This window comes from Hyperolius riggenbachi, chromosome 3, assembly GCF_040937935.1.
Source record: "Hyperolius riggenbachi isolate aHypRig1 chromosome 3, aHypRig1.pri, whole genome shotgun sequence".
Lineage (NCBI taxonomy): Eukaryota > Metazoa > Chordata > Amphibia > Anura > Hyperoliidae > Hyperolius > Hyperolius riggenbachi.
This window is the reverse complement of record NC_090648.1, coordinates 375,191,049-375,208,616: the sequence shown is the minus strand read 5'-3', so window position 1 is coordinate 375,208,616 and position 17,568 is coordinate 375,191,049. Positions and strand designations below refer to the sequence as shown.

Genomic DNA, 17,568 nt, shown 5'->3' with positions numbered 1-17,568 from the left:
CCAAATTGGCCCTAGACTATTATACATACATAGACATGGGACTATGGTAAGGATTAGATTGTGAGCCCCTCTGAGGGGCAGTTAGGTGATAAGACAATATACTCTGTACAGTGCTGTGGAAGATGTCGGTGCTATATAAATATTTGTACTTCCTGGACAGCACACCTCACTTGCCTCGTCGGTCGTGCCTGGTCTAGTCCATGTGGCTAGCACAGACTTAGTAGAATCCAAAAGTAGCAAAATGACCAGCATCCAAAAAAGTTCAAAGATGTAAATATAGCTCATTAGTATTCATAGCTCTTAGCTGCAGAAAATAGCCACAGACATCAGTAGGACCTGGAATGTGCCTCCATTGCAGCCCAATCTGCCCCACAACGGACAGTTGCCATCTCGAATGGGTAAACCGTTCTTTGTCAAGTGTTAGGCATTAACACTTGACAAATAAACATCTGCATTAAAAAAAAAAAAAAACGGCCTGTGCTGGTCATTTTGCTACTTTTGGGTGTTATATAAATAAAAATAACTCCCCTTGTTATCCTAAACCAGGAAATGCATGCATATTGATTTTTTTCATCAGCATCTTAAGAATATAGAAGAGTTAACAGATAAGCAAAGTGCAATACATTTGTGTAACTTCATATGGCTTATATTTTGCCTAGAGTTCCTCTTTAACCCCCTTAGATCTGTAGACCGCTCAGCCGCCATCGGTGAGTGACGGGTTAATAAATATAGTTGCACAGAGCAGGGCTGATTTCCTGAGGGTGCACTAATGAGCCTCTCTTAATAGTGTTTATGAATAAATTATATCAGCTTATTAAGAAGCACCGGGTGGCGTGTCGGTTGGGTCTGCGTATTTACAGCCGCACTCGCAGATTGCAATGATTCACCTTTGCAGCTCATGATGCACAATGTAATCTGCAGCTCTGTATGACGTCCTCTGAGTGGGACCGCAGCAGCCTGGTCTGACGTGCAAGTCTGTAAATCTGCTAGTCCAGCGCTGTTCACCCATGGAGGACTTGTCAGCAAAACTAAGAGGATCCACCTCTGCCAATCTGCCTAGTGGACCGGCATAAATGTACACATAATAAATCTTCTAAAACGTATTTGTGATCATTTTGGGTGATAATCTAATTATACTGTGACTTTGAGTTAAATGGATAATACTCGTCTGACAGCTGCTGGGATTTTCACTGTGTCGTTCTCTCTCCATAGGACACAACAGCTCATCTGTCCACTGATCCAGGGGTATGCTGTCACCCCAAGCAATCACAAATTATTGTTTTTGGTTACATTTTTCCACAAATGGACTTGTAAGTTTAGAGAGGAACTCCACTCAAAATGTAAAAAAAAAAAAAAAAAAAAAGGCAGGTCATACTCATATATGTTTAAAGGTAAAGTGCACTAAGAAAGTCCAGCTAAACCTTAAACTGAACAAGAAAATTCTGATATCAATCAGGCTAATAAATGGATATAAACATAGAACATAAACATAAAAGTGTTCCAAAAGCAAAGTAGCGTGACCTGTTCTCATGAGCCAAATGTATTTGCCGCTGCAGTGCAGCTTGCTTCCTGTCTTCCTGGATTCATTACGTGTGCAGGTCAATCAGGTTGGAACCATTCGACGCCCAAAGTAGGCAGAACAATAGATGCCAGGCTACATTTTCTAGCATGCATTCATTACAGTAAAAACCACATGTCTACATTATGCTGGATACACACGATGCATTTTTGTGTTCGTTTTTGCGGTCGATTCGCGTCGATTCGATTATTTCCAACATGCTCGATTAGGATTTCGATCTTTTTTGCCGTCAAATTGGCATCATTAACATGCAAATCGACGCAAAAACGATCGAAATCCGAATCGAGCATGTTGGAAATAATCGAATCGATGTGAATCGACCGCAAAAACGAACGCAAAAACGCATCGTGTGTATTCAGCATTAGGAGGAGGGGCTTGTGCTTCTACGGAATAAGGTGCTTAGCATTTGTAATCTGCTAGCTATTCTGAGGGGTCGCTAGAGATCATGTAGCCCCATAGCAAAACTTTCATGGGGACCTCAGATGGAGGCACACCTAAGCAATGCCACCTGTCCCTAATTTTTTCATGCAATGAAAACTGCATGTAATTCATGGGCACTAAGACAAAGTCAGAGGGTAGAGAAACACAAGAAAGTTAATGGGAAATACATTAAGTACCCACTGGGCACCTCTATGCTCCAGCGCCCCGTAGCAGCTGCTATGGCTATTGCTACGCCCCTTGTCTTAGGTCTATATGAAGAGATGCAGGTAAACAGTGCATATAATGTTACTATGCTTGTACCTATGCTGATCATATACTATATACCTTGTATGCTGATCCCTTATCTGTCTTTCTAGTGATGGTAGGATGGTGCATAAAGCAGGTAAAAGTCACTGTAATTTTCAGGCTCATGTGCACAGTCGCCTGAGCCGGTCAGCAGCATTGTGTCATTGTGCAATAACTACTTTGTTAGTACAGTGAAACCTACAGTATATTGATCCATCCTAGTTTAACCACTTGCCGACCGCCCACTGTAGATTGGCGGCGGCAAAGTGGCAGCCCCAGGACCACGTAACGCAGAATGGCGTCGGGTTCTGGGACATTGTTTTGTCGGGGATCGCGCGCTGGGATGCACGCTCATCCGCCGGCAATAGGCTCCGCCCACCCGCGACGTCAACCTGCCGGTCAATCGGAAGTGCCGGTGGGTTGTTAACCCGACGATCGCCACATAGGAAGCGTATAATGCGCTTTGCAATGTTTACAAAGTGTATTATACAGGCTGCCTCCTGCCCTGGTGGTCCCAGTGTCCGAGGGACCACCAGGGCAGGCTGCAGCCACCCTAGTCTGCACCCAAACACACTGATCTGCCCCCCCCCCCTGCCCCCTGATCGTCCACAGCACCCCTCAGACCCCCCCCCCCCGCCCACCCCCCAGACCACTGTTTGCACCCAATCACCCCCCTAATCATCCATCAATCACTCCCTGTTACTATCTGTCAACGCTATTTTTTTTTAGTCCCTAAACTGCCCCCGGGGACTCCTGATCACCCCCCCACCCCTCAGATTCTCCCCAGACCCCCCTCCCCTGTGTACTGTATGCATCTATCCCCCCTGATCACCTGTCAATCACCTGTCAATCACCCTCTGTCACTGCCACCCATCAATTAGCCCCTAACCTGCCCCTTGCGGGCAATCTGATCACCCACCCACACCATTAGATCGCCTGCAGACCCGACGTCAGATCACCTCCCAAGTGCACTGTTTACATCTGTTCTCTCCTCTAAACACCCACTTATTACCCATCAATCACCCCCTATCACCACCTGTCACTGTTACCCATCAGATTACACCTTAATCTGCCCCTTGCGGGCACCCAATCACCCGCCCACACGCTCAGATTTCTCTCAGACCCCCCCTTATCAATTCGCCAGTGCATTATTTACATCTGTTCTTCCCTGTAATAACCCACTGATCACCTGTCAATCACCTATCAATCACCCTCTGTCACTGCCACCCATCAATCACCCCCTGTCACTGCCACCCATCAATCAGCCCCTAACCTGCCCCTTGTGGGCAATCTGATCAACCACCCACACCATTAGATCGCCTGCAGACCCGATGTCAGATCACCTCCCAAGTGCACTGTTTACATCTGTTCTCTCCTCTAACCACACACTAATTACCCATCAATCACCCCCTATCACCACCTGTCACTGTTACCCATCAGATTAGACCCTAATCTGCCCCTTGCGGGCACCCAATCACCCACCCACACGCTCAGATTGCCCTCAGACCCCCCCTTATCAATTCGCCAGTGCATTATTTACATCTGTTCTTCCCTATAATAACCCACTGATCACCTCAGAATGCCCTCAGACCCCAGCCCTGATCACCTCGCCAGTGCATTGCTTGCATCTATTCCCCCCACTAATCACACCTTGAGACACCCATCAATCACCTCCTGTCACCACCTGTCACCCCCTAGCACACCTACCCATCAAATCAGGCCCTAATTTGCCCCGTGTGGGCTCTTGATCACTCGGCCAAACCCTCAGATCCCCCTCAGACCCCCTTCCGATCACCTCCCCAGTGCATTGATTGCATCTATTTTCCCCTCTAACCACCCCCTGAGACACCCATCAATCACCTCCTGTCACCCCCCTAGCACTCCTATCCATCGGATCAGGCACAATATAACCTGTCATGTAAGAGGCCACCCTGCTTATGACCGGTTCCACAAAATGTGCCCCCTCATAGGCCACCTGCCATCAAAATTTGCAGATGCTTATACCCCTGAACAGTCATTTTGAGACATTTGGTTTCCAGACTACTCACGGTTTTGGGCCCGTAAAACGCCAGGGCAGTATAGGAACTCCACAAGTGACCCCTTTTTAGAAAAAAGACACCCCAAGGTATTCTGTTAGGTGTATGAAGCGTTCATAGAAGATTTTATCTTTTGTCAAAAGTTACCGGAAATTGATTTTTATTGTTTTTTCACAAAAAAAAGGTGAGGAGTAGTCTAGAAAACAAATGCCTCAAAATGACCTGAGAATAGGACGTTGGGCCCCTTAGCGCACCTAGGCTGCAAAAAAGTGTCACACATGTCGTATCGCCGTACTCAGGAGAAGTAGTATAATGTGTTTTGGGGTGTATTTTTACACATACCCATGCTGGGTGGGAGAAATCTCTCTGTAAATGGACAACTGTGTGTAAAAAAAATCTATAATTTGTCATTTACAGAGACATTTGGTATCAAGACTACTCCTCACGGTTTAGGGCTCCTAAAATGCCAGGGCAGTATAGGAACCCCACAAATGATCCCATTTTAGAAAGAAGACACCCCAAGATATTCCGTTAGGAGTATAGTGACTTCATAGAAGATTTTATTTTTTGTCACAAGTTAGCGTAAAATTACACTTTGTGAAAAAAAACAATTAAAATCAATTTCCGCTTACTTGTGACAAAAAATAAAAGCTTCTATGAACTCACCATAGTCCTAACGGAATACCTTGGGGTGTCTTCTTTCTAAAATGGGGTCATTTGTGGGGTTCCTATACTGCCCTGGCATTTTAGGGGCCCTAAACCGTGAGGAGTAGTCTTGAAACCAAATGTCGCAAAATGACCTGTGAAATCCTAAAGGTACTCATTGGACTTTGGGCCCCTTAGCGCAGTTAGGGTGCAAAAAAGTGCCACACATGTGGTATCGCCGTACTCAGGAGAAGTAGTATAATGTGTTTTGAGGTGTATTTTTACACATACCCATGCTGAGTGGGAGAAATATCTCTGTAAATGGACAATTGTGGGTAAAAAAAGGACGATCACCGGGGACACAGATTAGGGTCAGAGGAACGATACATAATTTTCCGCGTTCCCAGCCGCTATATCACCCTCTATGCTGCTATATACGCTATAGCAGCATAGAGGGTGATATAGCGGCTGGGAACGTGGAAAATCACTCGCGTTCCCAGCCTGTCGGCGGCTGTCGCCGAACCCGGAAGTAGCCGCCGGCGGGGACAGGACGATAGGAGCGGGGCTGCGAGGGCACCATCCAGCTTCAGGGGGCTGAGGGATGCCCCAGGTGAGTAAAAGTCATTTTTTAATTTTGACTTAAGTATCCCTTTAAGGGGTTTTATGACTGCAGTCCTTAAGTGGTTAACAGTAAGCAGACATAATAACTGCTTAGCTATTCACGTATATATTCATATGCGTTCAGTTTTCTGTCCTAATTGAGAACTTTTATGTTAAGTGTTCTTGTAGTAAGGCTTCCTCCATTTGATCCCAGCCAGCCATGTCTACATATCTAAGTTACATAATTATTATTTGCTGGTTAAAAGGCCCACCTGTTGAAAAATAGGCACTAGGCCTTGGCCATGCAGGTCAGGAAAATATGGCGCACAGCTCTGGTCGGACCATTATGGCGCTGCCATTCAAATCAATGGTAAACTATGTTTACCGTTTGCAAAAATTAAATTATGGCGCACATCCAGATCCAATAAATTATGGCGCAGGTCAAACAATATTTATGTTTTATGGATATGTAGCAACTTTAAAAAATTATGTATCGTTCCTCTGACCCTAATCTGTGTCCCCGGTGATCGTCCTCTAACACGCCCCCCCCGCCCCATATGTCCCCCAGTGTACATCCTCTGCCCCTGCCTGGAGTGTAATCCTACAATAATCCTTCACATGCAAAATTTAGGAACAGCTGGATGATGTATGTGCACGCTGCCGCTGGAGACTTTCTGATCCACCAATCATGCGGGGGGCGCTGCTCCAGAACCACCAATCACCGCTACTCATTTCTCTGCTCCGTCTGCTAATTGGACGCAATGGTCTCGGAGGCGGGAGCATTGGGTCCAATTAGCAGACGGAGCAGAGAAATGAGTAGCGGTGATTGGCGGTTCTGGAACAGCGCCCCCGTCTGATTGCTGGATCAGAAAGTCTCCAGCAGCAGCGTGCACATACATCCACCAGCTGCTTGTAAGATTTGCTTGGGTAGGATTGTTGTAGCATTACACTAAAGGCCGGGGCAGAGGGGGGCGCGGTTACATGAAATCACTGGGGGACAAAATTGGACATGCGAGGGGGGAGGGGGTGGCAGAAGACAATAAATGGGGGGACACAGCAGGAAATGAGGGGCGGGGGTCAGACCAAAGATAAATAACATTTTAAAAGTTACTGCATATCCTTAAAACTATAAATATTGTTTTAAAAGATTTATCGGCAGCACTGTGTGCCATTTTTTCCCCATGCCATTTTTGACTGTACGCTTGGCCGTGACCCCCTGCAACGCATGTACGGGCATGACTTGCGCGCGCGTACGTGAGCACCAATCCTCCTTGCTGTCTGAAGTTTGTCCACATGCCATGCGTGCGTTCCAGGCGCAATGCTCAAACACAGAGATGCAGAAGGCCGCAGCAACAGGGCTATTATTATATAGGATTATTGGATCATATTTCTGCCCAGAGTTGCAGAAGCTGCTGTCTCTGTTTCATGGCCACTGCATCTTGCATTTTACAGGTACTGGAAATAACTTTACATGTAGAACTGATGTTAGAGTTATCTGAAAGCTGGAACATCCAGTAAAGAGTTATCTCTGCCTCCAAGCTTACTTGAAACCACTTTGTGTACACTTTGTTTACACTTTAAAGGGAACCAGAGAGGAATGGGGGGTGAAAAAAGGAAAAGATTTTATACATACCTGGGGCTTCTTCCAGCCCCATAAGCCTGAATCGCTCCCACGCCGCTGTCCTCCACTTCCTGGATCTGCCGGTACCGGGCCCGTCACTTCCGGCGGACACGGCCAATTATCTGCATCACAGGGGCTCCCTCCATACCCGTACGCATGCGGCTGCGCAGTAGGCAGCCGCACGCGTACCTGTATGGAGGGAGCCCACTGTGATGCAGAGAATTGGACGCGTCCGCCGGCCGACTGGCGGTAATGACGGGACCCGGTATCGGCGGGTCCAGGCACCGGAGGACGGCGGCGTGGGAGCGATCCAGGCGTATGGGGCTGGAGGAAGCCCCAGGTATGTATATTTGATCCTCTCTGGTTCCCTTAATAAGATCATGGTCAAGAACCTAAGCTATGCTGTTTATCCTCCTTATACAGGGAAAAAGATCATCATCTCCTGAAAATAGTTTCATGCTTGCAAATATATATATAAATATATATATATACATACATATACAGTGTATATACACACACACACACACACACACACCCATATACCCCCGCCTCCCCCCCGCAGCAAGAATAATCCACATGGCCATTCTTAGGCTCCCTGCACACTGTATATCCATTTTGTGTTTCCAATTCCGTTTCCGATTCCGATTTGCAATTCCAATTTTCCCTGAATGCAATGAACAGAAAAACGGAGGAAAAAATGCAGCATGCAGTAACGATTAAAAATCGGAATCGCATGCAGTGTGCAGGAAGCCTTATTGTGTGAATATGGCTGGAGAGTGTGTACCACCAAGGTTTAAATATGGCGTACCTATTCAGTAAGCCAGTACCTATTTAATAAGGAATAATTGGGCAAGACTCCCTAACTCTGTGGGTGGCCTACTGAGCGCAATCTTTGTGGCTGCGGCTCTCAAGCACTTTCAGTCTGATAGCAGAAGAGTTCTATACTAATGTTAGCTTTTTATTATTATTGTATTCCTTCCACTGTCAGCCAATGGCCAGCAGAGCTGCCAGAGACACCATCCATCAGGATTCAGTGTTGTTTCAGTGGTTTTTCTCTTTCTGCAGTCCATTTCTTGACAGTGGGCTGCATCATTTACATTTGACCGTCTCTTTTAGGAACACTCTGTTATGATTGTGGCACATAAACCCGAGGGAAGCGAACAAAATCAATTTGAATTAAAAGCTTTCCCCTTTTTTCTCTCGACAATAGTGGAAATTTCAAGTTAAGTAAGATAACATTTGTGTGACAGCGGTGACAAAAAGAAGCCTGGTACAATTAGTAAACATGGCTGACCCCACTCTGAAGGCGTCTTGTGAGATCCATAAGCAGTGTGACAGTGGCCTAAGGTCGGCTTACTGATTTCTTCAGAAATTGGCTTGCTTTTCTGTTCACTTGTGAAGCTATTCATAATAAAAAACCCTCTAGTGCAAGATTGTTATTGTAAGATAACCCATCAGCCCCTGTAATGATGTGATTGGCGGTCGTTCTTCTTGAGTTTGACATATTTTCCAGTCCCTGGCGTCTTGTTGCATCATCATGTGTAATTGAGCTCTTTATATCTAAACTATCCGTTTCAAAGTCAATCAATATATTGCTTTCCAATCTTCCGGATCGCCTGCTGTGCGGGGAAGATTAATAGGAGACCAATAGAAAGAGCATTGCATGCCTTCCCATTGTTTAATGGCTCACTTAGAAATGTCATCGACAGGCAGAGTGGAATTTATCCTGCACTTGGCCATCGACCTCTTCATTTCACTGTTGCCTCCCTGGATGGGTAAAGAAGATGTAATGGCTTATCGTCTTGGTCCATCATACCATATCTTAAAGAAGACTTGCACCATGAAGGGAGAGCAACATGGGGGATGCTACTGTCAACATTAGGGCCCTAGGCCCGCTGTCACCAACTGCCCCCCCCCATTCTGTCCAACTCTGACTAGTGATTACTGGCTTGAATGAGCTCCCCTCTATTTTCCTGCATTGCCCCCTGTTCAACAAAGAAGCAGTGCATGCTCTGTCCACTTCATGTAATTTTGCACTCCTGTCTAGATGCACAGCAGCCTAAAGTGTTCTGGGCTTGCTTCCATCAGGAATGACGCTCATGTGTGAGTACTTGTCAAGTACGCATACCCATAACACTCCCAGCCTCAGCTGCTGTGCACATCTGTACAGGAGTGCAAAATTACAAGGAGAGCAAAAGGACAGAACATGCGCTGCTTCTTTGACCTCTGTGCGACTTGCTGCAGTCAGAGACAAAAACGGGACAGTGCAGCGCAATGGAGAGAAGCCCATCCAAAATAGAGAATAGGTAAGTAGAAGGATCCTAAACTACACACGCTGGTACACATGATGCAATTTTCTGACAGATTTACTGTCAGATCAATTATTTCCAACATAAAAGTAGCGTCAGACACTAGAGCGAGGAACATCCGCGGTGGAACACAAGGAAGGTATGTATATCTGCCGCTGACCACCGCTTGCACACACACTTATTAAAGCTGGAGGGGAGCGCAGAGGGGAGAGCCAGAGATGAGGGGAGAGGACCATCCCCCCTCCTCGCCGATGTATGGCCATAGCTTTACCCTCATGCTGCATCCCCTCCAGACCCCCAAAACAGCCCTGAGCGGGCACCGGGGGGGACATCAGAATCTCTGCAGGGGGGCCCGGTGGCTCCTAGTTACACCCCTGCATCATGCACAAGTAAGAGAGATGCAGGGATCTCTGGAATTCAGGCAGACCAGAGCAAAGCAGGAGGGATGATTTACTTTGACATGTGACCTCTTATCTCTCCAATTCCTGCGCCCTGCTGATTTTTAGCGCCCTAGGCCATGGCCTTTTTGGCCTTCCCAGAAATCGGGCCCTGGTCAACATTACTTTAAAAATGCAAATTACCTGCCTGTCTTGCTGATATTCTGTCTTTAATAGCTTATGAGTCACTGATCCTGAACCAGTATGCATATCAGTGTTCTGACGCCACATGGTGCTTGCTTGTTCCAGGTATGTCTCAGGCAGCACTGAAACTTAGTGATCAGCATGATAGCTTTTTCAATGGAAATAAAGATGGTGGTTTCCATTTTCTTCTCCCTTCAAGGCTGTGCTTGTATTCTTATCAATCCTCTTTTTGCTTAGTTCAGGACTGCATTAAAGGAAATCTACAGCTGTGCAATTTTACTTGAGGCTGCTTGTACACTTATTATTTGCGTTGCTGTGGAGATGCAATGCTCATGCCGCATCCCATCGCAACACAAAAAATGACAAACATAAAAAATATGGCCAACGTTTCGGAGCCGCGTAGGACCCCTTTATCAAGGCAATATTTGCTCGGAGGCAGGCAATACACATCGCTGTCAGTGAGTGTTAGAAGAGCCAGACTCCCAACTTCCTATGCAGGAACTTTTGCACAGCAGCAGACAGATCTTTGCCTCAGAGCAAATATTGCCTTGATAAAGGGGTCCTACGCAGCTTCGAAACGTTGGCCATATTTTTTACATGGAACCAATAAAGATTAATTTTGGATGTGCCAGCTTTCTTCCTCTGGTAATAAGCCTGGCTTCAGCCATTTACTCAGCCAGGTATTCTACTAGAGGAGGGGCTTAGCCTGAAAAGGGTGGGGGCTTGACCAAAGCTTGTTGTCTCCGGCCTCTCTTCTGCAGACTACTCCGGAGGATAACTAGTATATCCATATATGGAATATTTGATGTATTTACTGCAGCAATGTACTGGTCTGATCTCCTGGAGTAATGTATATGTTGTCTTCTTTTGTGTCTTCCCTGCAGGAGAGGGTGGAGTATCTCTTCCTAATCATCTTCACCGTGGAAGCTTTTCTAAAAGTCATTGCATATGGGCTGCTCTTTCACCCCAACGCTTACCTCCGAAATGGCTGGAACTTGCTAGACTTCATCATCGTGGTTGTAGGGTAAGTGTGAGTAAATGCAAAGCTAGCCATAGACACTAACGTGACTACAAAGATAGGGAGATGTAAAATGATCAATATAAAAAAAGATGTGTAAGGGAAATACCCATTTCTTAAAACTACAACCTAGACAAGAGTAGATGGATGTTAACCGTGGTCATTCAGCATTTATACCACGCATTTTACAAGAATTTTTGATTTATATGCACATCATACTCAGACCCTAGATATCAATTTGGAACTGTTTTTTTTTCTGACAATTGTGTATACATAGAAGTGGCCATTATTATGAATTATTCCCGGTTCACATCTGTGTTTTTTTGCGGAACGTAACCGGAACGTATACTGTACAAATGGAACGGATGTGAAAGGATCCAATGTTAACCTATTGGACCGTTCACATGCGTCCGTTGGTGCGGATACGTTCCGGTCGCCGGATTGAAAAATTACTAATTTTCCAGGCTGTTCTGCCCAGCCCAGACAAAAAATGCTGCCGCATTGGGGCAATGGAAAACGGAAAGTTTCTTTACACTAGTGAAAAAACGCACTGTTCCATGGGAGATTGGGGGATGTGGGGACGCGAACCTGAGTGGTGGGAGGGTGAGGGAGGGAGCAGCAGCCAGGCGGGTGGGTGAGGGAGGGTAAAATACACACCTAATGCTCTTTTAAAGCCACCGGTAGAGACTTTCGTCTTCTACCACGTCATGTGACTAGTCACATGACGCGCTGTGTAGTCGCAGCGGAAGAAGAGGAAGCCTCTACCGCCGGCTGCAAGAGAGCATTAGGTATGTATTTGCCAGCAAACTGAGTGAAATCTGATCGATCGTTGATCAGATCCGTTTTCACTTTCCATTTGGCAGTGTGCACAGAGCCATCCGGATCCGGTGAAGCGGAGATCGGATCCGCTCTCCGGATCCGTTTGGCTCGCAAACGCAGATGTGAACCGGGCCTTAGACTACAGCACTGTTTAATGCCATAGTTCAACCCCCCCTCCATTTTCAGTGCATATAATAGTACATTGGAGATTTACTTTTTGTTTTGTTCCTGTATAATATGTGATATACATCACAATTAGCAAAGCAAAAGTTCTGAACATTGTTCAGAAAGCGTTTTTCTTTATTAACTTTTTTTCTTGCCTGGCTGGGTTTGCAATGTTGACATTCCTGTGCATTTGTCAGATTAAGCTTGACTGGACTGAACAGTCATCTATGAGCTGCTCAAGCACCTCCCCCTATTCCATCATCAAGGGAGGAGCTTTGTTAAGGATCCAGGGAATGCTTGACCCTGCCCACCTGCTGCACTAGAGGGATGAGGGGGGCTCAAATTATGACTGTGTGCAAAGTAAGAAATTCTTACTGTGCTGAGAACCCAGATGACATTAGGGTTCCACTGTCCATCACCCAGGGCCGGGCCGAGGCAGAGGCTGGAGAGGCTCCAGCCTCAGGGCGCAGTGTAGGAGGGGGCGCACAATTCATTCAGTTGTCATTCCCAATTGTGTTTGAAGCAGAAAGAAATAGGAAAAGGGAATACATGGCAGTGACTGCAAGTGAGATAACTAGAGATTAAGGTATTGGGGAAGTTGGGGGCCCTGGGGCGCCTCTTAGTCTAGTAGCAATCAGTGTGTGACGGCTGGGGCGGAGGGATGGAGGGGCGCACTTTGGTGTCTCAGCCTTGGGTGCTGAAGGACCTTGTCCCAGCTCTGCCATCACCTCACCTCTATCTCAGCCCCATCCTGCACAAAGATTATTGTCCTGAGCACTGACAAATCTATGTGCCAGCCAGCTAAGAGCAGGATCACAGACAGCTGTTGCTCACACACAGGCAATCAGTGGCGTGCCATCACTTATCAACACAGGTACATGGTCTGAAAAAAAAATGCAAAACAAGTTTTTGTTCATCCCTTTGTTCTCTGAAACTGCATATAAAGCTTCTAGAAAAATGACAAAATATCTAACAAACAACAAAAAGGAATAACATAGAATTTGCTTAAATTTTTGCCTGCCGTAAATACTCAGGTCCATTCAGTTGTTGGAATTAGAGTCTTGCTTTAACCTTCATAATACTGTGTGTGCAGCCCTACTGGGAGACACCCACGCTACTACAAATATGGTGATATCTTAGGCCTCATCTACACGGTACAATTTTCCATCAGGTAGGTCAGATTTTCCATCAGATCAATTTTGTGAAAGATTTTGCTTTGATAAGTAACCAAAATCTAATGCAAAATCGAATGCAATCCGATTGGACTGGTTGGAAATTATCTAATAGATCCGTCTAATGGTGGCCATACATGGTACAATTTTTTCATACAATCTTACCATTTCTATGTAGTATAAGGGTAAATTAAGTAAATATACTGAAAGGATAATTTAGGCAGTTCCTTTATATTACATAGAAATGGTAAGATTGTATGAAAAAATTGTACCATGTATGGCCACCATAATAGATTCGATCTGATGGAAAATTGTATCATTTTTTTTTAAATCTGAGATAATAACAGGTTTAGAGGAAAACGCCCAGCAGTATAAATTTTTTATATATATATATATATATATATATATCTTTTCAAATGCCTAGGGTCGCTTTAGACGCCGGGCGTCATCTTATAGGACGAGTGTCCGAGCCGGACTGGAGGATCTGTGGTTGCTGCATACGGTAGGGGGAGCTCAAGAACGTCCGCAGCCGCATCTCCACCGTATGCAGTGACCGTATGAAAGCAGCAAGGGCGGTGCTGTACAAGTATGGTAGAAGAAAATCCATTCACCAGGATTTCTGGAAAGGATGACTAGGTGAGGTGGAAGGCTTTGTATACAACAACCAACCAATCCCCGGTATGGTAGTAAGATACATCGCTTGCCGTGATTGGTTGGTTGTTGTATACTGGGTACTACATACAGTACAGCAACAGTATCTGTACCTGTTTATACAGTATAGCACCAGCACATATAGTACAGTATACAAATGTCCTAGAGTCAAAAGAGGTAGTCTTCTAGGGTGAGTATATCTCAAAATGTATTTTAACTGGAAAAGTTGGGGGTCGTCGTATACATGAGTCGTCTTATACGCCGGAATATACGGTGTGTGTATATATGTGTGTGTGTGTGTGTGTGTGTGTGTGTGTGTGTGTGTGTGTGTGTGTGTGTGTGTGTGTGTGTGTGTGTATATATATATATATATATATATATATATTTATTTTTTTTTACTTTCAAAGAGTGAATTTACAAACAAACCTTTCCTCCCCCTCCCTCTCTTGGCCTCCCTCCCCCCCTCCCCCCCCTCCCCCCCCCCCCCCCCCCCACCAAAACACCTTTCGTAGTCAAAAGAAAAGCAATGGTTTTGTTTTACACATACAGTATATCCTCAGGTCAGGCATTTATAGCCAATTTACTTTCTTTAATACTTATCAGAAAGCACACATCAAAAATAGTCTCCTCTCGCCACAATTATCTCAAGAGAAATCTTCGCTTGGAAAGGGGAAAGATGAGAAAGGGAAGGTAGGAAAAGAGAAAGGAAGAGAAAAGGGGAAAAGGAAAAGGAGAGAAAGGGATAAAAGAGAAAGACTGAGGAAAGAAAAAGAGAGAGGAAAAAACAAGAAATTGTTATTATTAATAAACTTTAGTTATAAAGTCAGGGGCGTAACAATAGAGGAAGCTGCCCCTGCTTACATGACCAGAGCATGCACTAGGAGTTTGACGATGTTGGGCATTAGATAGGGGCACATTTTGACAATGTTGCAGAGATGGAAGTGGCAGGACCTGGAGATTCTGAATGTGGGAGATAAGGAGCTGAGTCAAGGGTGACACCCAGGCAGCTGGTTTGAGGGACAGGGCAGATGGGTGTGTTGTTGATAACAATATAGATGTCAAGGGGAGGGCACTCTAGTTATATTAGTTATTTTTCCCTTGCTTATTCAGTAGTCAGCCTTTAAAGAATTCTAGTAAAGAACATTTTGCTACTTAGAACACACCGGGCTTTATTTACTATTGCCATGTTAAGCAACATGACCCATGATCCAGAAAAAATCCTCATTATGCATTTGCTAAACAGAAAAGTGCCGCGAGCGTGTCTGCACATGACCTAGGATGACACTGCCTGGGTTTGTTAAGTGATTCCCAGCCATTGCTATGAAGCTTTATGCTCCGGGCGATGGCTACAGTAAACGCAGCAAATCTTTGGCAATCCTGCTTTCTAAACATGGCTTTTCACAGTGAAAAGTGTTTTTAAAACGGTACTGCAGCATTAAATAAAAATGATATTTTAAGTAAATATGTATGTACTATCATAACATTTGCTGGATAGCACTAAGTTTGAAAGGACCCTGAACAGAGCCCAAATATGGAATACTGAACTTACCTGGGGCTTCCTCCAGCCCCTGTACGATCTCTCGGTGTCTTCTTGGTCTGCTATGTGCTGGCGGCTCCACAAGCTGCGCAACATGGTCTGAGTTGTGTGCAACTACACATGCGTTGCCCATCTGTGCGATCATCGCCATGAGTGCACTGTGCATGTGCAATTCATTCTTTCGAGTACCGCGCCTGCGCAGAACGCTCACGGCAACGGGCACGTGATCCCGACAGTTGTGTGGACAAGTGGACAAGCTGTGCAGCTTATGGAGCCACCAAAGGGAGAAGGGAGGGGACGCAGAGGGGACCTCATGGGCTATGGGGGGGAGGAGGGGGGGAAGGAGGCCCAGGTAGGTTCAGTATTCCATTTTTGGCTCTATTCATGGTCCCTTTAAATGCACCGTAGTGACATATAGCAGAATGTAGTACATTATTCAGGATACCACTTTTATGGTAATGTTCCTGGTTTCCGCATCAGAAACCCTTCTTGTCTATGTATATTTATTACTGTGTATTGGTATGTAGCCCTGCCCCGGGTAATGTCACAGTCTAGGCTGTTTTGCTGTGTGGAATTCTCAGACCAGAACATTCTGAGAGGCCAGGAATTATTTTCACTGGCTCCAGAAAGCTCAACAAACAAACATTCCACAGTAATGCACCTGACAGGACTAAAGCTGTTGCCATGTGTGATACATTTCAGGATGTAAATCAGGGTGAGGATATATTTTACAGTCAAACCCTGACTGAATACATTGTAAAAAAATAAGCAAGTTTATTCATTATGTTCTATTCAGTACAGTAACACTTTAACATTGTAAATAAAAACTTGAGATGGACATACCTTGGACTTCTTCAAGGCCCCCATAATCTCTGTGGCCCCTCAGCTTTGCCAGCTCACTCCCGGTCGTGGTGCTTTCTCCCCAGTTAAAAACTGACACCTTGAAAAAGCTGTAGGAATGGTCATGTTTTTATTTTCCGTTCACATGTGCTTTAAATGTGCATTATGTGGTCCTTTAACCACTTCACGCCACAGACTATTTTAGGTTTTTTGTGGGTGATGCTTGTTTTCAGTAATTACTTTATTGTCTATGCATCTTAAAGGGAAAACCAGGGGAAAAAATAGAAAATACACTTTCTCACATTCTATTCCCTATAGTATTAAAATAAAAAATGCCGCTGTAAGTAAGCCTGGCAGATCTCTCACCTTCCTTCAGCCTCTATACCCCAATCTATTACCACACTCTTTACCTAAACAAGCCCCAGTGTGAATGAGAGAGAGACTACAGTTATAAATGCCAGTCACTTCCTGTAGCCTGTGCTGATTATTTATTGTATTTATAAAGCGCCAACATATAACGCAGCGCTGGACAATACATAGGGATACATACAATGTAAACAAGAGGTGACAAGCAGAGAAGTAGCAAATGGTTATACAGCATAGTACAAGGTTATCTATGCAAACAGGGCATAAGCTGCGTGATCATGTGATTTTACAGAGACCCAGCAATTCAAGTCCGGGCTAGTCCATGAGAAGGGTGTCATAGCTGGGGTTGCAAGATCAAAAAGGACACACTGGGGTGTAGAGACCCTGCCAAAGGCTTACACTCTAAACTCGAAACTTCTCCCCAATAATAATAATAGTTTTTTCAGCTTTGGTTAGCCTCCTGTACTTGTACTTGTCCCACCTTTTTATGATTGATTACCGTGTTTGACCTTGGCTACGTCTCCATATTAAGTCTGATCTCTGCCTTACCTGACTTTTGTTCTGTTTACCCAACCCTGTTTATCAGCAGCCTACCCTTGACCTTCTGCTCTATGATCTTTGCAATGCATTATAATTTGTTCTCCAAACCACTGTAAGGGTATCCCTGGAGTGCAACCTGGTGGACACTAGGCAGCAAAGTCCATCAACCCTTGCGGGTCAGGATAGTGAAAACCCGTGGTCACTGAGACGCTGCACCCTCACCTCAGTGGCAAGGTCAGCAAGACATTCACGACCATAATGCTTGCATGTAATTGAGATGCCAGGAAATATGGGCACAGGGTGAAGCCGAAAAACGGCTCACCCTGCTCCTGCAAAAAGTTCCACCGGCGTTAATTATTAATC

The 17,568-nt window shown here is 45.2% G+C and overlaps 1 protein-coding gene across 22 annotated transcripts in view; it reads left to right on the top strand.

Moving 5' to 3' along the window:
- CACNA1C (calcium voltage-gated channel subunit alpha1 C) overlaps positions 1–17,568 on the top strand; it is a 710,887-nt gene that overhangs the window by 459,490 nt on the left and 233,829 nt on the right. For all 22 annotated transcript variants that reach the window (XM_068277205.1, XM_068277193.1, XM_068277198.1 and 19 more), the window contains one exon: positions 10,982–11,121. In XM_068277205.1, coding sequence (XP_068133306.1) covers positions 10,982–11,121 — 140 coding nt within the window. The remainder of the gene's footprint in view (positions 1–10,981; positions 11,122–17,568) is intronic.